Source organism: Xenopus tropicalis, chromosome 1 (assembly GCF_000004195.4).
Source record: "Xenopus tropicalis strain Nigerian chromosome 1, UCB_Xtro_10.0, whole genome shotgun sequence".
In the NCBI taxonomy this organism is placed as follows: Eukaryota; Metazoa; Chordata; class Amphibia; order Anura; family Pipidae; genus Xenopus; species Xenopus tropicalis.
This window is the reverse complement of record NC_030677.2, coordinates 22,734,270-22,762,082: the sequence shown is the minus strand read 5'-3', so window position 1 is coordinate 22,762,082 and position 27,813 is coordinate 22,734,270. Positions and strand designations below refer to the sequence as shown.

The 27,813-nt window shown below is 40.4% G+C and overlaps 1 protein-coding gene across 4 annotated transcripts in view; it reads right to left on the bottom strand.

Moving 5' to 3' along the window:
* htt (huntingtin) overlaps positions 1-26,187 on the bottom strand; it is an 85,006-nt gene extending 58,819 nt beyond the window's left edge. For 2 of the 4 annotated variants that reach the window (XM_031895313.1, XM_031895314.1), the window contains exons 1-11: positions 25,851-26,187; positions 18,048-18,131; positions 17,529-17,649; positions 16,318-16,377; positions 13,550-13,629; positions 12,294-12,432; positions 8,196-8,337; positions 7,596-7,774; positions 6,923-7,127; positions 4,148-4,186; positions 2,116-2,163 (exon numbers count right to left, since the gene is read on the bottom strand). In XM_031895313.1, coding sequence (XP_031751173.1) covers positions 2,116-2,163; positions 4,148-4,186; positions 6,923-7,127; positions 7,596-7,774; positions 8,196-8,337; positions 12,294-12,432; positions 13,550-13,629; positions 16,318-16,377; positions 17,529-17,649; positions 18,048-18,131; positions 25,851-25,948 — 1,195 coding nt within the window. In that variant the 5' untranslated portion in view covers positions 25,949-26,187. The remainder of the gene's footprint in view (positions 1-2,115; positions 2,164-4,147; positions 4,187-6,922; positions 7,128-7,595; positions 7,775-8,195; positions 8,338-12,293; positions 12,433-13,549; positions 13,630-16,317; positions 16,378-17,528; positions 17,650-18,047; positions 18,132-25,850) is intronic. The other 2 variants (XM_012955737.3, XM_012955738.3) reach the window with 2 other exon arrangements.
* Between the last annotated feature and the right edge of the window lie 1,626 nt (positions 26,188-27,813).

The window sequence follows — 27,813 nt, the reverse complement described above, 5'->3', positions numbered from 1 at the left end:
TAGTAATTTCTTTTAGTAATCAATTTCTATAGTACAAACTGCATGCAAACATTTGCCTATGTATCAGCCCTTTACTGTGAAGAAGCTGCTGGAAAGCTAAGGATACATAAACACAATTAGTTGATGTAGTTTCCTTTGATCTGGAGCCTCGGTAGCCTTGATGCACATGTCGGGGCCTTGTTTGCCTTTTTGCCTGCCTGAGCCCTATGATATTTACATACAAACCGCAGAACAGGGACACACTGAGAAAACAAAGGCAGATGGGACTGAGAAGGGAACGCCACTCCGTGACCCATGGCAAATAGGCAGCATTTTCAGCAGAAGGCTGGAAAGAACCAGAACTCTAATAATTAAAAAATAAAAAAGCTTTAAAAAGTTATGGTCTCTATGGGGTTTACGACTTAAAAGAGGACTACACCCCCAGAATGAATACTTAACCAACTGATATTTTTATTATGTTAAGTGGCCTATTAAAGAATCTCGCCAAACTGGAATATATATATCAGTAAATATTGCCCTTTTACATTTATCTTTCCCTTGAGCCGCCATTTAGTGATGGGCTGTGTGCTCCCTCAGAGATCAGCTGACAGGAAATAATGCAGCTCTAACAGTAACAGGAAGTAGTGTGGGAGCAAAAGGCAGAACTCTGCACATTCATTGGCTGATGGGGCCTAACATGTATGTGTTACAACAGAGGCCTTACCGCACACCCTAGTTCTCCAAATTTAACTGCCCGGTGCACATTGCCAGAGGGATCGGCACCCTCACAAAAACCAGCAGGAAAACAAAAAGCAAAATGGCACTCAGGGCTAACGGGAAATATTTCCTTGTTAGAAAGTCTTTATTTGCGAAAAAGATGCAACGTTTCGAGGCCAATCAGCCTCTTTATCAAGCATAAGCCTAACATGTATGTGTGCCTTGGCATGTTTGTGCGCACTGTGAATCTTATGATCCCAGGGGACGGCCCTGATAAAGTAAACTTTATCAGAAAGGTCCATGTAAATACAGCCATAAGCATTCACATTTATGCTGAGTCCTCTATCAAAAGAAACACAGGATTTCTTGTCTCCTTTTTTGTAAACATGTTGTTAAGGTGTCTGACTTCCCCTCTCAGAAAAATCCTTTACTCTCTGGGCAGTTCTCTCCTTTCTCCTGCTCCCCCTCCCACAAGAATGCTAAGAACCCCCTCCTTTAGGAATGTGTAATCTGAGCTATAGGCTAGAGCTGCAGCAGTAAGCTACTTAAAATGGCAGCTGCTGTCTTAAGTAAATGTAGGGAGCATCTAGAGCGGTTTACTCAGGTATGGTAAATAAATAATTGCTGAATAAATACATTGTTCTAGTTGGCACTAATGTGGTGAATCTATTGGCAGTAAAATGCCAAAATGACTTTCCTTCTCCTTTAATTCTTAAAATGGCAATTTTCTATTTAGGATTACCCAGTAGCACATACTACTAAATGGTTTATTCAGATGAAGCAGGGTTTTACATATGAGCTTATTTATGCAATATATTTGTATAGAGCCCTACATTGTTTGGGGGTGGGGGGTATAGTTTTCCAAATGTGTACCAAATGATGTTCGTTCTCCCTGGTTATTTATTGTTAACTGGCTTTATTCATATAGTGCTGGCATATACCACAGCGCTATACAGAGATTATACATCACTCACATCAGTTCCTGCCCCAGTGGAGCTTTCAGACTAATGTAATAAATATGGTATGGTGTGTATGATTTTGCATAGTAAAACAGTCAATATACAAATGTATTATGCAAAATTCACTGCGCTCTGAGACTTGTGAGAACCTTGTTTCAGGTGGAAAACGCCAGACTGACTAATGTCCCCAGCACTGGGGCAACATTCAGTCTCATGAAATATAACTGAAACATAACATAAGGTTGCCAGACCATTTCAGAATAAAAAAAAGAAATATGTATGATGATTAGTAAAGCAGCTAGCAGCATCACCATAAAGCAATGCCATTTTAGCTATACACATAGTGAAGCACAAGTCCGTGGCTGGATGGTGCCAACAAACACACACAAGGACGCATGGACTCACACAAAGCTAAGGGATGGAGCAGCACAATGATTTGTTAAGACTGAAAATGAATCACCTTTTTGCTTCCTTGCAATTACAGGGCTGCAGGTAGAACTCCCACCAGCTAAAAATGACAGATAAAAAGAAAGAGATGAGATAAAAGAAGAGACTAGATAAAGACGGAGGCAGCAATCAAGGCAAGAGGGTGGGCAAATGTGTTCTAATTTGAGCTCCAGAGAAACAAAAGAAATGTGCCATTGGGGGTGGCACTGATGGCAAGTATTGGTCAAGGTGATGGCACACTCCCCCAAGCCAACTAGCCACACCCCACTAGTTTCTTGTAAAGGTATTATTGGTAATATGATTGCATTCATAGAAGAGCTGGAAATGACAAGAAAGCATCTAAAAAGGATTAAGACACAATTTAGTACAGTTTAGAATCTGCAAGCAAGAATGATATTTAAGGGAGTTTTGAAAGTCATGCAAAGAGAATAACTATTCATTTACACATTCAACAATTAGTATCGACATGTAAAAGTTAAAATGGTTCAAGCGTATGCAACATATGTCTTTTAGCCAACTGGCTAACACTTCCTAAGCAACAACTTACTAAGCACTTCCTAAACAACTTACTTAGCATTATGGGAACAATACATCTGTAACAGGCGTGACAGGAATGCTACTTAAGGTGGCCATACATGGTAAGATTCATTGGTTTGGGCAATATCATACTAATGCAATTGTATCACATTACAACGAAGGGGATGTGAAAACTCAGAGTAAGAACCGCATCAATAAGCCAATGCGGTCCCCGATTCAACAGAAAAATCAAGCCTGCCCAAATCAACGTCTTGCTGATTATTGGCCAGATGTTGGTTAGGAGTCCGTCGGAGGGTCCCATACACAGGCAGATAAGCTGCCCGATCAATCTAAAGGATCCAAATTGGCTGCTTAAATCTTCCCGTGTATGAACACCTTAAGGGCTCTGGCACACGGGGAGATTAGTCGCCCGCGACAAATCTCCCTATTCGCGGGCGACTAATCTCCCCAAGTTGCCATCCCACCGGCGAAAATGTAAGTCGCCGGTGGGATGGCACACGCTGCGCAGGCGATTTTGGCAAATCGCCGAAGTTGCCTCGCGAGGCATTTTCGGCGATTTGCCAAAATCGTGCCGCCGCGTGTGCCATCCCACCGGCGACTTACATTTTCGCCGGTGGGATGGCAATTCGGGGAGATTAGTCGCCCGCGAACAGGGAGATTTGTCGCGGGCGACTAATCTCCCCGTGTGCCAGAGCCTTTAGTGTTTACCCACCAGTGGGTACTATCTAACAGGTAGCTAGGACAGATTATCTTCCCTGGGAGAATATTTGTTCAGTCCTTAGAAATATCCAACTGCTGAAGGAAACACATAAAAGCAATGTGCTCTTTTTTCCATATAGAGGCACTATACTTGTAGCAACATTATAGCTATGGGAATTACACATACACTTGCCTCGTTAATCCACATATTCACCTCTACTTGGTGTAAACATCAATCTTTGAAGACTTGCCATTATATGATAAACAAATGATAATAATGCCACAATATAACCTCCTGAGGCAAGGCTCCCCATTCCAATAAATAAACATGTGTATGTGAATTAAAGTGGCCATACACGTAGCAAAAACGATCTTTCGTGCGACCATTGGTCGTTCCCACCATCCATGTTCAGGGCTGAATCATCAGATATGGTGGTAGAAACAATAGAAATTCTACCTCCACCTGCCGATTCAGCCCTGAACGTAGATTTTGCTTGGGCGCCTTAAATGGCACTCAAATCAAATCTTTAGACCTGGCCGATCGCAGAGTCGACCTATATTCGCAGCCTTTTGCGATATTGGTCGCCTCTTCGAGCCACCATACATGCACTGAATATTGTACGATAATATCTGTGCATGTATGGCCAGCTTTAGGATCTATAAACAGGGCAGACACCATATTGAATGACCCAATGTATATGAATAACTGGTGTTCCTGACTCCCTAAAGGCTGACCAAGACTCGTGCAACAACATTTAGCACTGGTGGAGCGAATGACAGAACATCACATAGAACAGTATGTCTCCTACCTACACAAGAAGACCTGGTAAACTCGGGCAACACAGCCTCTGAAATAAGCAGCACAAATAATTGTAACTTTCAGTTCTATCACACAATCACATAATATTTTTGGGTGGGAAAACCCTCCCTATATTGTCCCTCTTGCATGGTAAGCGCCTGGACATTTACAGCGCACTCAAAGATCAGGCGATTAGGCCTTGGATACGTAGCCATTCCGGTTATTGGAGGTTCATCACAGAGCTCTGCACAGGGGCACAATGCTCGCTTGCCCCACGTACTTGCCCCACGTACCATTTCCCTAAAGCAAGTGACAATGTGAAACACAACCAGTTTCTCTTCAGTAAGAGATTTTTCCATTAAGCATCATTACATATTTTTGTTTAAATTCAAGAACAAAAGGTAAATATTAAACAGGGGTACCCATACACTAGCACCCTGACAACTGAAAAAAAGGTATGGTGATTAAGAAAATGCATACTTTAAGCGAGAAAAATATTGGCAGTGGCATAAATATAGAATAGGCAGACCCCGCACGGGCCAGGGCGGCCTGGGTCATGGGGTCTGCTTCCTCTGTAGCCTTGATGAAGGCAACCCCCCCCTCCCCAGCTGCTTGCCTAACTGGAGCCTAGCAGCCAGAAAGCTTCTGAAATTTCAAACTGGAGAGCTGCTAAATAATCTAAAAACCACTAAAATAAAAAAAAGACCAACTGCAACTTGTCACAGTTTATCACCGTCACTGTCAAATTAAAAGATCATTAAAAGGTGAAGCCTTAGAGACTTGTATCTAATTACTAGCAAACTGTGACAGTGTTTACAGGATCTCTCTGACCCACACTGAACAGCTGAAAGGAGATAAGAGTCCTATGTTACAGGTTAAAAATGCATGTGATCTTTAGTTCATGTCAAAGATTCTATGGAACCTTATAAGCAACTGGTAGCTCTTTGGCATTCATACACTCCACAGATACACTATATATCCAAAAGTATGTGTACACCGGCCTTCCAAACATCTCATTCAAAATCCAATAGTAACACAGGTATGGGACCTTGGGTTTTCCAGATGTTTATCCGTAATTTGGAAAACTCCGTCCCTTAAGTCTGTCTAATAAAAATTAATTTAAATATTAATTAAACCCAATAGGATTGTTCTGCCTCCAATAAGGGGTAATTATATCTTAGTTGGGATCAAGTACAGGTACTGTTTTATTATTACAGAGAAAAGGGAATCATTTAACCATTAAATAAACCCAATAGGGCTGTTCTGCCCCCAATAAGGGGTAATTATATCTTAGTTGGGATCAAGTACAGGTACTGTTTTATTATTACAGAGAAAGGGGAATCATTTAACCATTAAATAAACCCAATAGGGCTGTTCTGCCCCAATAAGGGGTAATTATATCTTAGTTGGGATCAAGTACAGGTACTGTTTTATTATTACAGAGAAAAGGGAATCATTTAACCATTAAATAAACCCAATAGGGCTTTTCTGCCCCCAATAATAGGTAATTATATCTTAGTTGGGATCAAGTACATGTACTGTTTTATAATTACAGAGAAAAGGGAATCATTTAACCATTAAATAAACCCAATAGGGCTGTTCTGCCCCAATAAGGGGTAATTATATCTTAGTTGGGATCAAGTACAGGTACTGTTTTATTATTACAGAGAAAAGGGAATCATTTAACCATTAAATAAACCCAATAGGGCTGTTCTGCCCCCAATAAGGGGTAATTATATCTTAGTTGGGACTGTTTTATTATTACAGAGAAAAGGGAATCATTTAACCATTAAATAAACCCAATAGGACTGTTCTGCCCCAATAAGGGGTAATTATATCTTAGTTGGGATCAAGTACATGTACTGTTTTATTATTACAGAGAAAAGGGAATCATTTAACCATTAAATAAACCCAATAGGATTGTTCTGCCCCAGTAAGGGGTAATTATATCTTAGTTGGGATCAAGGTACTGTTTTATTAATACAGAAAAGATGTTTGAATTATTTCATTAAATTGGAGTCTATGGGAGATGGCCTTTCCAAAATTTAATATGAAGTTGGTCCCCTCTTTGCTGCTTAAACAGCCATTACCCTGCTCTCCAGACAAGGCTTTGTACTAGATATTGAAGCACGGTTGATATGATTTACTGCCATTCGTATGTATGTAGTTGGGCATGAATGTTTGGGATCAGGCCTGACATGCATTCGCGTTCCTATTTATCTCATAGGTTTTCACTTGGGATGAGGCCAGGTATCTGTGCAGGCCAGACAAGTTCTTCTGTATGAACCTTACTTGCAAATGGGGTTATTATCCTGCTGAAAGAGGAACGGGCCTACCCAAACCTATTGCTACAAAGTAGGAAACACAGAATTGTCAAGGATGTCATTGTACCAATGATGGCCGTGGTTTAGGCACAAAAATAAGAAGGGGTGTTCTCATACTTGTGCCATAAACTTACTATAAAAATGAAGACCAACTGAAAATTGTCTTAGAATATCACCCTCTACTTTATACTAAAAGTTAACTTAAAGGTACATATCAATGTATCTTTCTTGGAACCCCTGATATCAGGAAGTTGGGTGTAAATGTTCTAGCAAAAAAACACGAGGACAGATAGGCTTATACATGTACATTCTAATTGACCAAAATGACAGCCACTGAGATTCCAATTGATACAAAAATCAGAGTGCAGCTGGAGCTTTTCTCATAAATATCTGCATACATTACAATGGCAAGAAAAGGGCTGCTCATGAAAATAGAGGGATAACATATATCATTAACTTACCTATTAATTCCACTATACTCCCACTCCGGCTCCGGCTGTATGGCTCATCTCTGCAAACACTGACCTGCTCTATACTGCCAGGTGTGGTCAGTACATGGAGAAGGTCCAGGGGTGGTGTTCTAAATATCTGCTGTAGTAACTCCAGAGCACCAGTCACAACATTGTGATCCCTGTGTTGCGTATAATGTAAGGTCAACTCATAAATCTGAATTTAAAAACAAGATGAAAGCGTTTTAGGCAAATTTAAAAAAACATGGTTCCCACCTGTAAGGCATTGTGGAAATTAAACTGCTAGGCAACAAGCGTTGAGGCTTTTGCCAGAAGTCAATGGGGGTCATTTATCAACAGTGGGCAAATTTGCCGTGGGCAGTAACCCATGGCTACCAATCAAATTGTTACATTCATTGTTCTACCTGCAGCTGACTGAAAAACGGTAATTGCTCATTGGTTGCTGCCCGTGGGCAAATCTGCCTATAGACATAAAGTGGAAGAAAACCCCTCCACCATAGCAAACACAGGTGTGTTTTCCACAATAAGATCAATCATTTACCTGCAGGTAATATTGACTTTTAAGGCTCCATCTCAAAATCAATGCGTAAAAGGAAAAAATTACTTTGGTGGTAATGTTTATTGACTAACTAAACTACTGAATAGGATTTAATAAGAATATTACCTGTATGAGCTGCTCGGCAGAAGGAGAAATGTCCGCCTCTTTCTGTGTTACACCGAAGCTGCCTTTCAGACTTGTGTCTTTCACCTGCTGTTGTAGTAGTGGCATCAGGTACCGTAGTGTTAGTAAAACTCCCAGAATTAAAAGCGTTGGGTGTTCATCCTCAACAGGGATAAGAAGACCTGGGAAAACATTTACAGAACTGGATCAATAACATGAAGAATTTAACAGACGAAAATACAAACTCCAGTACAGCAGTGGATTCTATATCTACAATATATTACATATGGAGTCCAAGGAAGTAAGGATAGGGGGTTATAGTGGTTAAAGATGTTATTTGATTCTGCCAGTCTGCGTGGCCAATCTGCAGGGAATATTTTGTTACAGCAGGTTTCCAGTTCCCACCACAAATACACCCTCATTTGGGTACTGTTCAGTATGAGATTCTTCAAGTGCACACAGGACAACACCAATAAACACTCTGCCAATATTTAGTCTAAGGGGGTCCCCACAGAGAAAGAAGAATAGCAAGCTCATTCATTTGCCTCCTTAGCTTTATACATTTATTGAGGGCTTAAAAATGCTGGGCATTGAGCAATTTACCCAAGAGCACGTTGAGAAGCCATGTGTAGAAGTACTGAGTTCTTCGAGAATGCAGACAGATGCTCACTGCAGAACCAGCTGCTGTTCGGCGGATAGCGGGAGAACTAGATTTCAGATTTGCTATAAATGCTTTCAGAAGAACCTAGAAAGTACCAAAAAAAGTCTGATTTGTATAGAAAAAAACAATAACCTTATTAATGTTAACATTATGCACAGTTGTTAGCACAGCACCTATATGCACAGCACACAAGAGGAGCCCTGTACATACTACCTGGTTAAGGCAGGTAAATTGCAGGTTTATGATATTAAAAATATTAAGAGACATTTCAAACCAAGGGTATTAACTAATAATTTAGGAACTAAAGGTTGATCTTTTCTTTATTTGCTTGTTATTTGTACACTTTTATTATTAATGCATTTGGGTCTTGTAGCCTTTATTTAAGCATAACAATTGTGGGTTTTTTTATGATGAATTATTTATTTGACATTTATGTATTTATTTTTTACCGGTTTATTTTGTATTGCTATTTAAAGATTCCTAAAGATTCTTATCTGACACTGAATGAATGTTATGACAAGGTATAACAAACTGTTATTCTTTATGATCCTCCTCTCAGTTCACCTACAGGGCATCTTATCTTTGTATACTCTCCTTTCAGGCATGATTTGTATCGGGTTTCTCTTTCACTGCAGGGACAGGTTTTAACTACTAGGTGGAATGCCATTCTGTGTGCTTGCTGGCACTGCCAGTTTCTGCCACAGCAGTAAAGCCTACTGCGACATGGAGGTTTTTTTTACTAAGGCTGAGAAAATGCTCCACCGCTCATATGTCTGCACCCAGAGTCATTGTGCTGGCCTGAGTGCAGACACATGGAGCAGATTTTGGCTTGAAAAAAAAACAAGAATATGCATTTTCGCACCAAAATCCACACTTTGTCTGCACCAAGACCAATACAGCGACTCTGGATGCAGGCACAACATGAGAAACTGCCCCATGTTGTTTAAAAAAAGAACTGCACAGTGATTAAGGCTGGCTAGAATATACTTGAGAAGTCACTGAGGCAGAACGGATATTGCTACTCTGATAAGCAGTAGTTCAAGTTTCAAGTTTATTGTCATATACAAATAACAATGAAGCATCATTACTGTAATGAAATTTTTTTGACCCGTGTTCCTTCCAAATTTACATAGACAAACAAAAACAAAAAACAAATATTAAATATAATAAAAGTGTGCAATAAAGGTACAAGTATTTACAATAATAAAATGCAATGCAATATTTGAAATTGTGCAGTGAGGATTTAAAGTGGCTTTGCTTAAAGTGACACTGGGAAGAGTCCAGTAGTTATGGGGAGTGTGTGTTGGTTTGGGTAGAATGTCAGCAGTTCAGAAGCCTGATGGCTTGTGGGTAGAAACTGTCTCTGTATCTGCTGGTGCGGGTCTGGATGCTCCTGTACCGCCTGCCTGATGGTAGGAGCGTGAAAAGTCAGTGGCTGGGGTGGCTGGGGTCTGAGAGGATCCGCTGCATCTTCCTCCTACAGCGCTGTCTGTACAGGTCCTGCATGGCCGGCAGTTCAGTCCTGGTGATGCGCTGTGCTGATCTCACCACCCTCTGCAGAGCTTTGCGGTCCAAAGCATTACAGCTGCCATACCAGGTGGTGATACAGCCAGACAGAATACTCTCAATGGTACATCGATAGAAGTTTGTGAGTATTCTGGAGTCCATGCCTTACCTTCGCAGGCGCCGCAGAAAGAAGAGCCGCTGTCTTGCAGCTTTTGTGATCACACCAACATGGTGAGACCAACTCAGATCCTCACTGATATTGATGCCCAGGAATCTGAAGCAGCTGACTCTCTCCACCTCTGCTCCCTCAATGTGAATGGGGGTATGGCCTCCTCCCTGCAGTCTCCTGTAATCCACAATGAGCTCCTTAGTTTTGCTGACGTTGAGCAGCAGGTTGTTGTCCCGGCACCATGATGTCAGGGCTCTCACCTCTGCCCTGTAAGCCGACTCATCTCCATTAGAAATGCAGCCGATGATGGTGGTGTCGTCTGCAAATTTGATGATAGTATTGGAGCTGTGTGTTGCTGTACAGTCGTGGGTGAACAGGGTGTACAGCAGGGGGCTGAGCACACATCCCTGGGGGGCACCGGTGCTAAGTGTCAGTGTGGATGAGGTGATGTTGCCGATCCGAACCACCTGAGGTCTGTTTGTCAGGAAGTCCAGGATCCAGCTGCACAGGGAGGAACCGATGTTCAGGTCACGGAGTTTCATGACAAGTCTGGGTGGTACGATGGTGTTGAAAGCAGAGCTGTAGTCAATGAACAGCATCCGCACATATGTGTTTCTCTGGTCCAGGTGGGAGAGGGCAGTATGAAGTGCAATTGCTATTGCATCGTCTGTAGATCTATTTGACCTGTAGGCAAACTGGAGTGGATCAAATGAAGCAGGGAGTAAAGATGTGATGTGAGCCTTGACTATACGCTCAAAGCACTTCATGGCAATGGAGGTGAGTGCTACTGGGCGATAGTCATTTAGGCAGCTCACATTCATTTTCTTAGGGACAGGGATGATGGTGGTCCTCTTAAAACATGTTGGAACAGCAGACTTGAGCAGGGAAAGGTTAAAAATGTCTGTGAAGACATCTGCTAGCTCATGGGCGCAGGCTTTGAAAACACGACCTGGGATGTTATCTGGTCCAGGAGCTTTCCGTGTGTTTACTTTTCTGAAGTGTTTACACACGTCTGCCACTCAGACTTCCATTGATGGCCCTTTGCACTCTACTCTTCTCTAACTCCATGTGGGTTTTACAGGTGCTGCCTGGGATTGAAGCAATTCTGATGCACCTGAGAGGGTGACAGCACATGGGGAGATTTGCCACCAGTGGTTAAATCTTGGCTACTCTAGGTGACAAATGTCCCCTGCATGCTTTCCCACCGGCAATAAAGTGCATCGCTGGAAGGAAAATTTATGTGCTGCTTCGTTTTTCAAAGTCGCCTGAAGTTTTCTCACGACTCTAATTTCACATTTTGATAAATCTGCCCCTTACAGTCTTCATTAAAGGAGAAGGAAAGGTAAAAACTAATTAAGCTTCTTCAGAAAGGTCTATGTAAATACAGCCATAAACACTTACAGTAATGCTGCACTCTATCATATCTAGTCCTGCATATCTAGTCCTCTATCAAAATAAACACATGATTTCTTGTCTCTTTTTTTGTAAACATGATGTTCCAGTGTCTGACTTCCTCTCTCAGAAACATTCTTAATTCCCGAGGCCAGAGTCTGCTCAGTTCTCTCCTGCTCCCCCTCCCACACGAATGCTAAGAACTCCCTCCACCTCCCTTAGGAATGTGTGATCTGAGCTATAACGGCTAGACCTGCAGCAGGAAGCTACTTAAAATGGCAGCTGCTATCTTAAGCAAAGAGAGAAAGCTTCTAAAGCTGTTTACTCAGGTATGGTAATGGTTTCTGCAGAATAAATATATTGTTCTAGGCGGCACTAATGTGGCAAATCCATTGGCAGTAAAATGCCAAAATGACTTTCCTTCTCCTTTAAGAGAGAGAGTGATACACACTGTTGTATTACATATAGGAAAATATTTTATTAGAGGCTACAAATATAAATATCTTTTTAAAATAAGCTCTGAGTGGTATACTTTTTCAATCTTGCGCAAATACTCTTTTATCAACACCAAGGCACTGACCATAAGTTATAGGGAGCTCCTCTCACTAAAGTGTTAAATATATAAATAAATAATATAATTCATTTTTGACTAAAAAATAGATTAAAGTTTCCCAACATAACATTTTTTTTTTCCAGATGCAACATTGTTTGTTTTTTTTAATACATGCGTTTCACGGAGTCATCCATGACAAATATTCTTTTGTCAAAGCAAGCATCTAAAAGAATGTTTCTTTATATCCAGAGGGAGAATTCACTGTGGCTCAGTCTACACAGAGATATTATCTTTAAAACAGTGAAAGACATACCCGCTCAAGAACAGGCAATCTCTGTTAGCTAAAGGTTTCCTATCCTTGGGTAGGTCAGAAGGCTGCACTACTTACTGAATGAAAGGAACACAACTGTTTTTAAGTACCTTGATTTCATTGTCATTTGCAAAGTTGCCAAAGGCGGCCATGATCTTGGGGATAGCAGCAGCTAGAGTCTCCTGCACAGACTCCTCGTGTCGTTTGCTTATTCTTGTGAGGCAGGGAAGCAGATTTACCAGGTATGGTCTAATAAGAGAAAAAGAAAGGCAATTCCAAATCAGATCAGATGGGGCTGTAGATTCATGAACTGGTAACTGATCTGTGCTGTAATGTAAGAGTTTAGATATGCTGAATTTTTCAGCCATGCTGTATGAGTATTTCAAAACAATTTAGAAACCAAGAGAAATCATCTGGCAACTATATCCATTTAAAGGGGAACTCCACCCTAACACCGTTTAAGCTTTTTAAAAAGCAAACATGATTTCAAGCAACTCTGCAATATACAGCAATTAAAAAATATGCAGCCTTTTCATGATTTTAATGTAAAAATATGGTTTGGAACAGTTCCCTTAGCCTGGCTCCCTCGGCTGATCTGACTACTTTGAGAAAAAAAAATCTAACAACAGATGACTTTCCTCAGCCTGCATCTTCTAAATCCCACAATCCCTTGCACACTTACTGTCAATAAGGAAAGCAACATCACAGTGCAATGCATTGTGGGTTATGTAGTTCCTGCATGCTGTCTGTAAGCTGTGGAGAAGTTGTTACAATTTGTAACATCAGTGTTTTAGTCCCTCCTCCCCTGCCAGGATTTTAAATTATGCCAAAAGAGAAGAACTTTTTTTTGCAGCTGGATTTCAGCATATAAAAATGGTATTTATTCATACTTCTTGAAGGAACAGATTACAGTGATTATTAGGGTATTAGGGTTTTTTCTGTTTTGCGCGCCTCAAATTTTGTGCCAAATTTTGGTTTGGAAGCCGGAGTTACCCTTTAAATATAAACACTTTTATAATGTACGTGCTCCAGTTCTAATGCTGGACATGCATATTAGGATTTGCTAGTTTAGTCACCAAACAAGTGGATCTTTGTTTGATTTGGCCAACTACAATCTGGGCAAAATCAGGCTGATCATAATTAGCACCTACGCAGGCCCATTGGGAGAGGACTCATTGCCTCACTGCAAAGTAACATGCAATCATCTCCCAATTAGATATCTTGCAGATTTTGACCAGATATCTATCAGAGAGGCCATCTGGAAGGGCTCATACATGGGCAGATATGTTGCAATTAGCTCAGCTGAGCACTGTATTACTGCACAGAAATCACTTAAAGTCACATAAATCACATAAAGTTTGCATACCTGCATTTCTGGGGCCGAACCAGGTGAGCAAGCTCAGCAAATCTCCAGAGAGCAGCTCGCAGGCTTCGTGGTGCACCATTCTAGAATCAGGTTAGAACTTTTAGTATCATTACTGAAGTTGTTGCACGAATTATATTATATTATATATATATATATATATATATATATATATATATATATATAAAATCCACAATGGGGAGCACTCCAAAAAAGTTACTTACAATACCTGGGTGCCAGAGCGGGAGTTGTAAAATAGTAATGAGCAGTGTCAGCACTCACAGGGTTTCATGATAATATCCAAAAGGAGACACATTGGTTGATGCAAATACTGGTGAGTTTTATTGTTCCTACGTTTCGGTTCCCTGACGAAGGTTCCAGTGGGGAACCGAAACGTAGGAACAATAAAACTCACCAGTATTTGCATCTACCAATGTGTCTCCTTTTGGATATTATCATGAAACCCTGTGAGTGCTGACACTGCTCATTACTATATATATATATAAATATAAAGTCTAGCATTCATTTTATGCAACAAATTATTTAATGTAAATATGGGCCACAACTACCCATCCAAAGAAGAATTCAAGTACAGGTATAGGACCTGTTATCCAGAATGCTTGGGACCTGGATTTTCCAGATAAGGGGTCTTTCCTTAAAGTGGACCTGTCACCCAGACATAAAAAGCTGTATAATAAAAGCCCTTTTCAAATTAAACATCAAACTCAAAGTCATTTTTTCATTACCACATCCATACCTATTATAAAAGCATTTAAAAATCCCAGCTGTCAATCATATATTGCCTGCCCCGCCTCTATGCCTGTATCAGGTCCCCCCATACTGGCACAGAAACAAGATATTGGCAGGATGCAATGCCTGCTTTGATAACAGTGTCCACAAAATGGCCCCTGCCTGCTTGCTGCAATTGTGAATTCCAAGGCTGAAGAAAATAAGATTCAAATAATTTATATAGTGTAAGTAAAGTTTATTTTGCTTGACAAACACAATAGAAAACAATTTGGAATTATTTCTTAAGGTGACGGGTCCCCTTTAATCTGGATCTCCATACCTTGGGTCTACTAAAAAATAACATGAAACAAACCCAAAGGTACAATGTTGCATTTTGTTTGTTTGTAAAATTTTGCCCATTTTCATTTTTACACTGAACTGTTCCTTTAAAGTTTCTAAAGGTAATAGCTGCAGATTTCACTGCAGGTTTCCATGTAGCCACCAATGCAATATCACTCATTTCAAATGAATCTAGGATATCCTCTAGGGCAGTGGAACCCAAACTGTGTGGCTGCCCTCACTGGTGAGGATCTGGATATAATGACTGCTTTCGTACACCTTATAGGCCGGCTAGAATGTCAAGAAGATATTTGAGGTGCATAGGTGCATATAGAATTGAGAAAATGTTCAATACTGATACCTATTTAAATAAATCTATTATAATGTATTTGTATTTTATCCATATAAATATTTATATCTTTATTTATGGCTAAAATTTGCAGTGGCAGAGGATTCCCCTATACAGCTAAGCACTTTTTAATTGGGCACAACTTTGCTATTGTAATATTGATCCTGCTTAGACCTTCTGTACAAAAAAGCATTTTGTCTTACAGTGTTGGAAATACCCTACTGGCATTCAGCCACAGGAGTCATTTCAGAACACCCATGTGTACTCTTCCAGATTAGATTACGTCTGTATTTACTGAAATTCATCTCAAGCAGAAAAGACTGCCAAGAATACTGTACGGAAATAGCAATAGTCAGAACTGGTCGCAAGTCTTCGTATAAATTATCTTCAGGTATAATTCACCATTTCAAAATAACGCACACTGATACGTCTTTCTCAGCTAAGCATCCCACAATGCAACTTGCCAGCAGAATCATCAACTATTACTTATATATTAGAGCTATATACAGGCATAGTGACATAAAATGTAATTCTAAGCAACTTTCCAATAAATATTTATACACATTTTTAATTATTATAAACACATTTGTAAACTGTTATTGAAGTAAGTGGCTGTCTATTACATTCTCTGCCCTCCTGGCTCTGACTCCTAAAGCAATGTTGTAAGCCAACTGATAATAGCTGACTCGTTACATTGTTTTAAGAGACAGACCCAGCGCCCAATGCTGTTGGGGCATTAAGTACTTTGACACTACTTTGTGGAATCTCATAAAAAATGCATAGCACAGCTTTACACAACACCCACACACAAATTGCAAGAGTTGAGGTGTCAAGGCATTACTTTGTTTGCTATTCACAATCCAAGCAGCCAATTAAACTAATTTACAATTAAGTTAAAATGAAAATCCATTTTCTGATATTCAATATCCCTTTAATCTCACACACACCTTCCCGAATGTAGCCCCATATTATGCTGGCTTAACATTTAGGCCTTGTGAATGTATCACAATGATATATGTGGGTTAGTAGTTAGGTAATATATCCTAGTGGCATGAAGTATATTGTCTATGTATGAATCATTCTTTGGTAAGAGGCAGAAGGCATGACCTATATGAGGGCTCAAGTTTAAAACTCTGCCTAATTTGATTCCTACATCTTCTATAACTTGATTGAAAAAAACTCCTTATCCTAATGGAAAGCTGCTCTAGCTTCAATATAAAATATGAACTTGCCTTGTGAGTCAGCAACTGAGCTCATATAGACATCCCTGAGTCAAACAAAAAGCTGAGAGTCCCTAGGTTAGAAGAGACAAACAAGCTCTTGTTAAACCTAACAGAACTACAAATGCACTCACCTTTTTAATTTCCTTGTAAAGTTCTAACTGCAGCCTCGGGAGATTAGAGTCCATTAAAGCCTAGATAAGAAAGAAATATACTTTTCTTTAACACACAAACATATATATGGGTGCATGGGTGGTTTAGATTGGGAGAGGGGCCTCAGCACAGCCCCTATGACATATATATATATATATATCACTATCTTTCTTTTTCATACGGGCTACTTGTTCCAGGTTGTTCATGTTAAGTTGGACATATATTGCCTGACATAAGCTGTTGGCTCAACCACTCCAGAATAAATGGCCAGTTTATAAGCAGGTACCTGGCCGACAGCATGCCTGAATGATATTTGGTCAGATCTTTATAAGATCTGCAACAGTCTCCCAACAGGTCTGATAGGCCACTCTTATGACTTTATCATTGACCTGAGGGAGAAACAATTGGAGATAGATGGGCAAATTAAGCAAAGAACTGCTTATATGGTAAGGTGGCAAAATGAATATATCTTTAAGTGTATGCCCAGCTATAGTTGGATAACTTTTTGTTTTTAATATTGACAACTAAGGCAGGATCTGCAAGCAGGGACTTTTTCTTTTAGTTCTTGAGCCACTCCATTGTAACTCTGACCTTGTGTTTGGAATCACGTCTCTGCTGCAATTTTACCCATGTTTGCTGCAATTTTGCCCAAGTTTCAGTTGAAAACTGAAAAAGGTCATTTGGGGCCTAGTCCTTGCCGATTAACATCAACTAGGACATCCAAATGCTTAAAAATGTTTTGTAGCCTTTTGCTCTTTAGTATTCAGTTTCATACCCATTCTTCATATTTACAACTGGAATATGGAACACTAAGTGCTATACTAAGAACATGCTGCATTCTTATTGTCCTACTTCTTGTGTTTATTAAATTGCCACTAATTGCTCTAGAGTGTATGCCAATCGTTTGAATGAAAAGAGCTGCAGGTTGCAATGCATCCACTATCACTCTAGCTTCTGAGCACTAATAGAGGGAGTCAAGCTCCTTGAGATACTTCTTATTGAAGTCATCGGGAAACAACTGAAGGAGATTTAATTATTTAATTGCCATGAGTGCCAGTGGCATAGCCCTTAACTATGGAGTTTTTATCCAAAAAAATGTAACCCTTATTTTAAGGATTACCTGTGAAGGGTCAAATTCAAGACAATTTTATTCATACATTCCCATATATAGTCTGCAATCTCCAATACATACCTTCACCACTTTATTGAGGCATTCATCAGCAACCATCCGCACATCAGACTCTGCGTCATCGCTGCACAGTAGGAACAGCTCCATGGCAATACCCAGCAGCTTCTGGAACTCGGGAGAATTCCTAATGCAAGAGTGCAGGTCATCAATATTTTAAACAAAACACATGACTAACACAGACAGTCCTACTACCAGAAAGGACAGTAAAAATGTAGCCTGTGTATAAAAATGATTTCTATAAAGCACCAAAAGATGATGTAAACACCTACATGCATAGCAAAAGAACAGATAAGTCAAATGTAAAGCTCACTAAAGATATGGATTTTATTATTGTATTAGGGAAACCTACTTCCCCATATACTTATATACATATTTATAGATGCAGCAGAACATGCATGTGGAAGAGGGAGCTGACAAATCCATTTACAGAGGGCACAGAGCCATTGACACAGAATACAGAATGGAAAATATAGAAGCAATTGTTGCTGCAAGGCAAGGGGCGAAAGCAGACTATATCTGTACCTTAAAGACTGTGCAACAATGTTTTCACAAATTGTTAGACAGTGATTGACACGATCTTTCTTGTTTGTTGAAGGATCTTTCTTCCTAAGAGAAAATAAAATATAAGAAAACGTAAGACTAATTTGAGGAAAAGGAGGTATCACAAGTTATTATGATAATATATATAGAAATTATTCCATTCTGATCTGCTCCGTGTGTCTGTACCTAGGCCGACGCCGTGGCTCCCGGTGCAGACACAGAAGATTTCAAGTATGAGTGGAGAGGCTGTTTCTCAGCCTGCATATAAGCTCAGCCAAATATGGCGTTACCCTGACGTGTCTATTTATCAAAGCATGAACAGTCACAAAGTTGGGCATATATCAGGAGGGGAGACCCCATAAATGGAATGATAATAATCTGACTCGGTATGAAGGGACTGAATTGGCAGGTTCTATTGGTCCATTTCGGGCCAGTTTTACTTAGGGACACAGGAAGGATCCTCCCTACTGTATGCCAAAAAGCTGCCATCTGCCTGATTTCTATTTTTTTTCTGTACCAAGTAAAAGCTCTGATTATAGTTACAGAATGAATGTAAGGTTTTACTTGCAGCCCTTGCTGTATTTGGGCAAGCTAATATATTTCAGCCTTATTATACTCAGTGCTGAAGCTGTCATGAAAAGCTAATAGTTATTTGTGCCCTGCAGGGAGAAACTCTATTATATAACGAGCTAATAGACATTTCCATTAAATTTCATAGAAATAACTATGTCAAGCACAAAACAGGGCAAAAATACATGTATAATAGCATTTCCAGCAGCGAAGGGGGAAAAAAAGCTTTTGCATAGTGCATTTGTAGCTTTAAGCATTCAACTACAAGGACAATGGCAGATGGGACATTAAGTCTACGCCACTTATTCTCACTCTTTCACAATATTTTAAATAGTATACCGCAAATAATTATTTTTTACTATGTAATAATAAATTTGTTTGCCTTTCCTCTCTCTTATAAGCTCTGTAAGATTTGAATACATTAGTTGATGCATCAGAAGCACAAGAGAAATGCAACTGATGTATCGACTACGATAGTAGCTCTGTTACAGAGATTGGTAAGTGCAACTTATGTATCAACTAAGATAGTAGCTCTGTTACAGAGATTGGTAAGGCTCTAGCAGCAAACTCTGTATGGGTGAAACTTCTGCTGCTTTATGAAATGTCCAATTGTCTAAAAAGTTTTTAGCAAATAGACCTATTTATCAATACTGATACACAAAGCTGTTAAATATAGGAAGGCCATTTTCCATAGCGCTTTAACTCTCTTTAATAATAAAACAGCACCTTATACTTCATGGTAACTCAGCTGCGTACATCCATGTTGGGGACAATAGAGAAGAATTGTTTTTAGTATCCTTAATGCATTGTGCTACATATTGTGGATCCCTTATCTCAATGTGTTTTGATTAATATATGCATAACAATAGCAAACTTAAACCCTATTTCTTAAGAGTATGCATTTAAAATGTAATTTCTTATTCACTGTCACTATGTTTATCACACTTTAATAGACCCTCTGTTACCTGAGCAACAAATGAGCAATTTTTGTCTAATTTAAACAGAATGCTTGCTAATTCTGTGCAAATACCGTATTTTTCGCCATATAAGACGCTCCGGAATATAAGACGCACCCAATTTTAAAGGAGAAAAATCTAGAAAAAAAAGATTCTGAACTATATAATATACTAATTATCAAGTACTTGCCATCCTGCTGTGTGCTTTGCATGACTAGAGGTGCGCGCGCCAATGTCAGCAGTGTCAGTGCGTGCCGATTGGCACTGCAAGGGGAAGAGGACGCATGGTACGGACGTCCACGGGGGGGGGTAATATCCCCCCAAATATTACAAAAGTGCCCCCATACACAGTGCCCCAATTGCCCCATAGACAGTAGCCCCCACACACAGTGCCCCCAATAGAAAGTGCCCCCATACACAGTGCCCTAGTTGCCCCCATAAACAGTGCCCCCAATTGCCCCATAGACAGTAGCCCCCACACACAGGGCCCCAATAGAAAGTGCCTCCATACACAGTACCCCCATACACAGTACCCCAATTGCCCCCATAAACAGTGCCCCCATACACAGTGCCTCAATTGCCCCCATAAACAGTGCCCCCAATTGCCCCATAGACAATAGCCCCTACACACAGTGCCCCCAATAGAAAGTGCCCCAATTGCCCCCATAAACAGTAGCCCCCAATTGCCCCCATATAAAGTACCCGTGACAGACCATCGCCGGAGGCTCCTCTCTTATGCCGCTGCAACAGGCTCTTCTATAAGGTTGTGCCTCGTTGCTGACGTGTGACGTCATACGCACGGGCACAACCTTATAAAAAGGCCTGACGCTGCCGCATAAGAGAGAAGGAGCCTCCGGCGATGACTTGGCGGTGGGTGAGTATTCGCCGTATAAGACCCACAGGCTTTTCCCCCCCAGTTTGGGGGAAGAAAAAGTGCGTCTTATACGGCGAAAAATACGGTAAATGCACAATAACCGTGTCATTTGCACCATACTATTGTAGACAAGCAGCAGTCACTATTACAGGTATGGGACCTGTTATCCAGAATCCTTGGGACCTGCGGTTTTCCAGATAAGGGATCTTTCCGTAGTTTTGATCTCTATACCTTAAGGCTGCTAAAAGATTATTCAAACATTACTTAAACCCAATAGGATTGTTTTGCCTCCAATAAGGGGTAATTATATCTTAGTTGGGATCAAGTACAGGTACTGTTTTATTATTACAGAGAAAAGGGAATCATTTAACCATGAAATAAACCCAATAGGGCTGTTCTGCCCCCAATAAGAGGTAATTATATCTTAGTTGGGATCAAGTACAGGTACTGTTTTATTATTACAGAGAAAAGGGAATCCTTTAACCATGAAATAAACCCAATAGGGCTGTTCTGCCCCCAATAAGGGGTAATTATATCTTAGTTGGGATCAAGTACAGGTACTGTTTTATTATTGGGCAGGGTGTTAAAAAGTCCTTTAAAAATTAAACATGAAACCCAAATTTATTTTTAATTAAATCATCCATACCTGTTATAAATGTAGTTAATAACAGGTATGGCAGATTAACAGCTCAGATTTTTCAATTGCAATTACTTTCATTTTCCATTCAGCACTTCCTATCACCTAGATGGCAAATGCATAAGATTTTGGGGGGATACAAAGCTTTGCCTTGATAACAGTGTACCCAAAATGGCACCTGCCTGCTGGCTGTGACAGTAAATCCCAAGACAGAAGGAAAAAGACATTCAATAATTTATATAGTGTAAGTAAAGTTTATTTTGCTCTGCTAACATGATACAAAAAAGGACTTGGAATTATTTCTGAGGGTGACAGGTTCCCTTTAAGAATAAGTGGATCTTTTCTGCAGCCGAATACTGTGTTGAGCACCTGAGGGCAGGGGAGGCTGATAGCAGCAGGAAAAAGGGCGAGTGAGTGGGTGGAAGAGTATAAAAGATTGCAGGCGAGACCGTAAAAGAGTAACCATCTGTCATGTGAGATTTCCTCTGTTACCATCATAAATATCTGAATGTTGACAGTTACACCTCTCATTTACTACACACAAGGGACACTGCTTCATTTAAAATACTCTACTACTGTTGGCAGGGCTGAATACTTCTTGTTACTCCTCAAAATCTGTCAGTTACTTGCATGCATGGCCAATGAGAAGGATCAAATCAGCAGGAACATGTGGAAGCATGGACTTAAAGTAATACAGTCACATTTCTACTATTAAAGGAAAACTATGCCCCCAAACAATGTAGGTCTCTATAAAAATATATAATTCATACACCAGCTCATATGTAAAACCCTGCTTCATCTAAATAAATCATTTAAAAAAATATATACTTTTTTTAGTAGTATGTGCCATTGGGTAATACTAAATAGAAAATTGCCATTTTAAGAATTAAGGGCCGCCCCCTGGGATCATAGGATTCACAGTGCACACAAACAAGCCAAGGCACACATAGCCACTTCTGAGAAAGCAGCTTATTTATATAAACTATAGTAGCATTCCTGAAGCAAACACACCAGTTTACCAGTGCAGGATGACAGTACATTATTTTTCAATTACTTTAAAAACCCTTTATTTTTTGGTTTTACTGTTCCTTTAAGAAGATATGCCCTGAGTGAGTCGGCTTATAGCAATCTGGATTAGGGCATCAGTGCCCTGTACACAGTGCTGATCAGCAGGGTTGTGCTGGACTGGAGTCCTTGTTGTTGGACTGAAAGGAAACCTCAGCAGATGTTAGTCTGCTCACAAATTCCCCTTTTTAATGGGCCTTAAATAATGTTTAAATATTTGTCTGTTTGATTTGTTTGCTTCAGTATCAGTTCTGTCACTCTTGCATGAATTGCTTATATGCAGTAGTTTAAATAATATATATCCCCTGGCTTGAATCTGACCCAGGTAAACACAGAATCAATTTACAAAGAAGCACTGGTTAGCAAATGTAAATCAAAGTGAACTTGCTCTGTCAGGACTAAAGTGTCAAGTTTAAAGGGACTGGCAGACAAATACAGGGGATGGACTTTGCATTTTATATTTATATGGTCAAAACAGGAACTATAAGCCTATAAGGTGCTGTGGTTTAGGCAGCACACCCTGATAAGCCTGACAGCAGGAAAGAGCAAACATACTGCTAGGCACCCAGACTGTTAGTATGACCAGGGTGCTGCTAGTACGCTCTGGGTGCTGCAATGCAACATGACTGAACAACTGCCTACAATGTAAAACAGACTACATGGGGTAAGAGATGTGGCCCTTCAGCAGACACAGTCCGAAAAAGTGTGAAGCCAGCCTGTACCCTGGCAGGATATGTCTCTTCCACCTGGTGTTGGTGCCAGTCAGGTACATTCTTTTAACCAAGAGAAGCGCCACCTAGTGAGGTAGGTTAGCAACAGCACCCACAATGGGGTGCATAAGAAAACGCTACACCCAACATTTCACTTTAAACATTCTTTAAAAGGGCGAAAAATAGAAAGTGAAAGTGAATGGCCCCTTTAATTGCTAGGGCTCTTTCAGGCTGTTTATTCCTACTCTCTGTTTAGTCACAAATATTGAATGGAGTCCCTCAGTACTCAGCATTATTTATTTTCTTTTTCCATGTACATGCTAAATGGCAGTCTGCTATTGGCTACAGTTCATTACAGAGTTTCAAATGCAATAAAGTTACAGAACAGCACTCCACATTACAGTACCTGGGTAGTATATACTGAGCCCACATTACAGTACCTGGGTAGTATATACTGAGCCCACATTACAGTACCTGGGTAGTATATACTGAGCCCACATTACAGTACCTGGGTAGTATATACTAAGCCCACATTACAGTACCTGGCTGGTATATACTGAGCCCACATTACAGTAGCTGGGTAGTATATACTGAGCCCACATTACAGTACCTGGGTAGTATATACTGAGCCCACATTACAGTACCTGGGTAGTATATACTGAGCCCACATTACAGTACCTGGGTAGTATATACTGAGCCCACATTACAGTACCTGGGTAGTATATACTGAGCCCACATTACAGTAGCAGAAAAAAAATGAATGTGGCAGAACAATAAGCACTAACCCCCAGTGCATTACTGTGACAGAGCAGATGCTATTGGTTTTACTCTGTAAATGAACAGTATCTACTGGCATGCACTACATTACAGTGGCAGAGCAGTGGTACTACTGGCATCCAGTATATTACCATGGCAAAACATAAACTTTTGGCTCTAATACATTACAGCAGCCCCCAGAACGTTTCAGTAGGAAAGCACCTATAGACAGTCACTAGACTGAGACACAAACTAAATCAGAGACATACTGTAAAACAATAGCCAGTAACTGAGGATAGGGTAAACTGGTCAGAACTTTATAATCAGTTACTGGGCATCAGGTACTTACTGTATAACTCTATAACCAGTTACCGGCCATCAGGTACTTACTTTATAACTCTATAACCAGTTACTGGGCATCAGATACTTACTGTATAACTCCATAACCAGTTACTGGGCATCAGATACTTACTGTATAACTCTATAACCAGTTACCGGCCATCAGATACTTACTGTATAACTTCATAACCAGTTACTGGGCATGAGATACTTACTGTATAACTCCATAACTAGTTACTGGCCATCAGATACTTACTGTATAACTCCATAACCAGTTACTGGGCATCAGATACTTACTGTATAACTCCATAACTAGTTACTGGCCATCAGATACTTACTGTATAACTCCATAACTAGTTACTGGGCATCAGGTACTTACTGTATAACTCTATAACCAGTTATCAGCCATCAGGTACTTACTTTATAACTCTATAACCAGTTACTGGGCATCAGATACTTACTGTATAACTCTATAACCAGTTACTGGGCATCAGATACGTACTGTATAACTCTATAACCAGTTACTGGGCATCAGATACTTACTGTACAACTCTATAACCAGTTACCGGCCATCAGGTACTTACTTTATAACTCTATAACCAGTTACTGGGCATCAGATACTTACTGTATAACTCTATAACCAGTTACTGGGCATCAGATACTTACTGTATAACTCTATAACCAGTTACTGGGCATCAGATACTTACTGTATAACTCCATAACTAGTTACTGGCCATCAGATACTTACTGTATAACTCCATAACTAGTTACTGGGCATCAGATACTTACTGTATAACTCCATAACCAGTTACTGGGCATCAGATACTTACTGTATAACTCCATAACTAGTTACTGGCCATCAGATACTTACTGTATAACTCCATAACTAGTTACTGGGCATCAGGTACTTACTGTATAACTCTATAACCAGTTACCGGCCATCAGGTACTTACTTTATAACTCTATAACCAGTTAGTGGGCATCAGATACTTACTGTATAACTCCATAACCAGTTACTGGGCATCAGATACTTACTGTATAACTTTATAACCAGTTACTGGGCATCAGGTACTTACAGTATAACTCTATAACCAGTTACTGGGCATCAGGTACTTACAGTATAACTCTATAACCAGTTACTGGGCATCAGGTACTTACATTATAACAAGTTACTAAGGCATCAGGTACTCCCTGGATAACTCTATAACCAGTTAATAATTCTAAACCAGTTATCAGGTACATACTGTACATTTACTGAAAACTGGGCGCATAAAATAAAGTTCTATAAACAGTTTCTATTTATCAGGTACTAACGGTACTGGGAATCAGGTATTTACTGTATAACTCTATAGCCTACCTTGTGTCTCATACCTACTTTGTCTTTTAGACAACTATCAGGATTATTGTATGCAATCGGTATGCTTGAGATATATATATATACAGTATACACAGACTGTTTAATTTACAGCACTGGAGAATATGTTGGTGCTTTGTAAATACACACTAATAATATAATAACCAGGTAAGTACTGTATAACTCTATAAGCAGTCAATGGGCATCCTGTATATAGTGTATAACTATAGCAGCAGTATTACTCTAGAGGCAATTACTGGGAAGCAGTAAGTACATAGCATGTATTCTAACTATATGTATAAAGTGTATGGGTACATCCCAGTTGCACAATATATAAAGGCAGCTGCAGGCACATACCGTGTAACATTATAAACACGTGATGCTAGGCACTACGTCTATATAAAGCCTAAACTAATCTGCTTTGCAGAAAAACTAATAATCCCAGCATGCCCTGCTGCACCAAAGAGAGAGATGCTGGGTGATTGCCTATGCCTACCCAGCTTCCCCTCTCCCGGAACACTCACGCTTTGGGTGCCGGCTCTTCGGGTACCACCGGTACTTGCTGCTGCTGAAAGGACTTAAGAGACTCAAACGCCCTCATCAGCTTCTCCATGGTGGCCATATTCCCTCAGCGCATCCAAACAACACGGGGCCGGCCCAGGACGAGCCTGTCGGAGTCCAGCTCTCGGTGCCACAGGGGCTCACTCTGTCAACAACCTCTGCCAAGCGACCCAGACTCTGCGACAACCAGACGCCATCACCAAGGGCCCACACCTGGAGGGAAAGCGCGACACTGACAGCTCAGAGTGCAACCTAACCCGATCACTCCCACTGACCAATGGGAGCGGCAGAATCAGCAGCAGCGACAGCCAATCCGGGTTAACCGGGTGCAGAGGCAGCCTGACAGGATCTGGGCTACGATTGGACGAAACAGTGAAGGGGCGGAGACGGCACAACCCATAACAAGAGATACCTGGCGGAGTTTAATGTGTGTGTGGAGAGTAGCGGAGGCGGTGTACCTGGGCTGCAGGTGAGCTTTGGGATAGATTGTGTCAAAGTATGTAGGGGTTAGTTTAACGTTGTTTTATTGCTGCTTGGTGTGGGGTGAAAAGAATGAACACTTGGAACGCGTTATACTCCTATTCTGACACAGTGTGTAATTGGCTTTCATTGTGTTTGTCGGTGCTTAGATTTTACTTCGTGTTGCTACTCTCCTACAACTCTTGGATTTTTGGAATATACCTACTCCCCTAACCCGGGGCAGTTTTAGGGTAAAGCCCATGTATAGGGGGGGGTCACAGGGTTAGTGGGAGGAGCAAAGTGCTAGAGATTCAGTACAGCTATAGGACCTGTTATCCAGAATGTTAGGGACCTGGGGTTTTCCGACTAACGGATCATTCTGTAATTTGGATCTCCATACTTTGGGGCACATTTAATTTAAACTGATTAATTGTTTAGGAAATAAATCAGTATTTTTTATAACTTATAGAACAGTTGGTATTGTAGGTGAAAATTTTGTTAAAGTTCCACAAAAAAATCGAACTTTGCGCAAAGACTATGAACATTTTGGAATTCTTTAAAGGAGACATATTGGATAAATCGGAAAAACGCTAACTTTGTAGGCAATTATGAATAATATACGGTGATGGTTTCCCTTTGGGCTAAACATTAATCCTCTCTGTAACAATGGCCCCTTTATTGGAGCTCCCTATAGATCCTCTCAGGTCCCTGTCTGGGTTTCATATGAGGGGTGGGCGTGTCCTAACGGTCCCTGCCAGAAGCACAGTAGGAAGGGGAGAGCCAATCACAGCCCTGCACTCACACAAGCACAGACAGGCTTCAGTTCCCTATCAGGTCAGCCTAGCTGCTGATTGGTTCCTATCCTACAGTGCAGTGTACGGAGGGCCGCCAACCCCCTGCACATCCAGAGAATTCAGCCAGCAGGAAGTGGGACAGATGGGCGGGGCTAGTGGGTTTTTTTTGGAATTTCTCAATAAATCAGTCCGAAACACAACTTTTTAAAGCACTTCCTTCTATATCTAGAGGAGTATAATTCCCTGGTACATTCATAATTTTTATAGGATATGTCTCCTTTAAAGCTTTGGTTAAACTTTCCTCAGGACTATCTTTTCGCCAGTTTGGATCTGTCGAGTGCCATCAAGTCCTATGGGACTCCAGAAAGGTATTTGTGGTTTAACAAACTTTTGCGCTACAAAAATATCGTGACTTTCAGAACGCAATTACGATATTTTCGTACAACCGATAAAAGCATTTTCGTGACATTTTAGAACATCTGAAATTATCGTGGTTACTCCGAATGTTTACCATATCGTGTTTTAAGCGCCCCAAAACATCGGATTTTAGTAAATGTGCCCCTTTGTCTACTAAAAATTATTTAAACATAAAAAGCCCATACATAGGAAAAGGATATACGTTGTTAAATTTTGCATGATTTCATTCAAATTGAGTCTGTGGGAGATGGCCTTC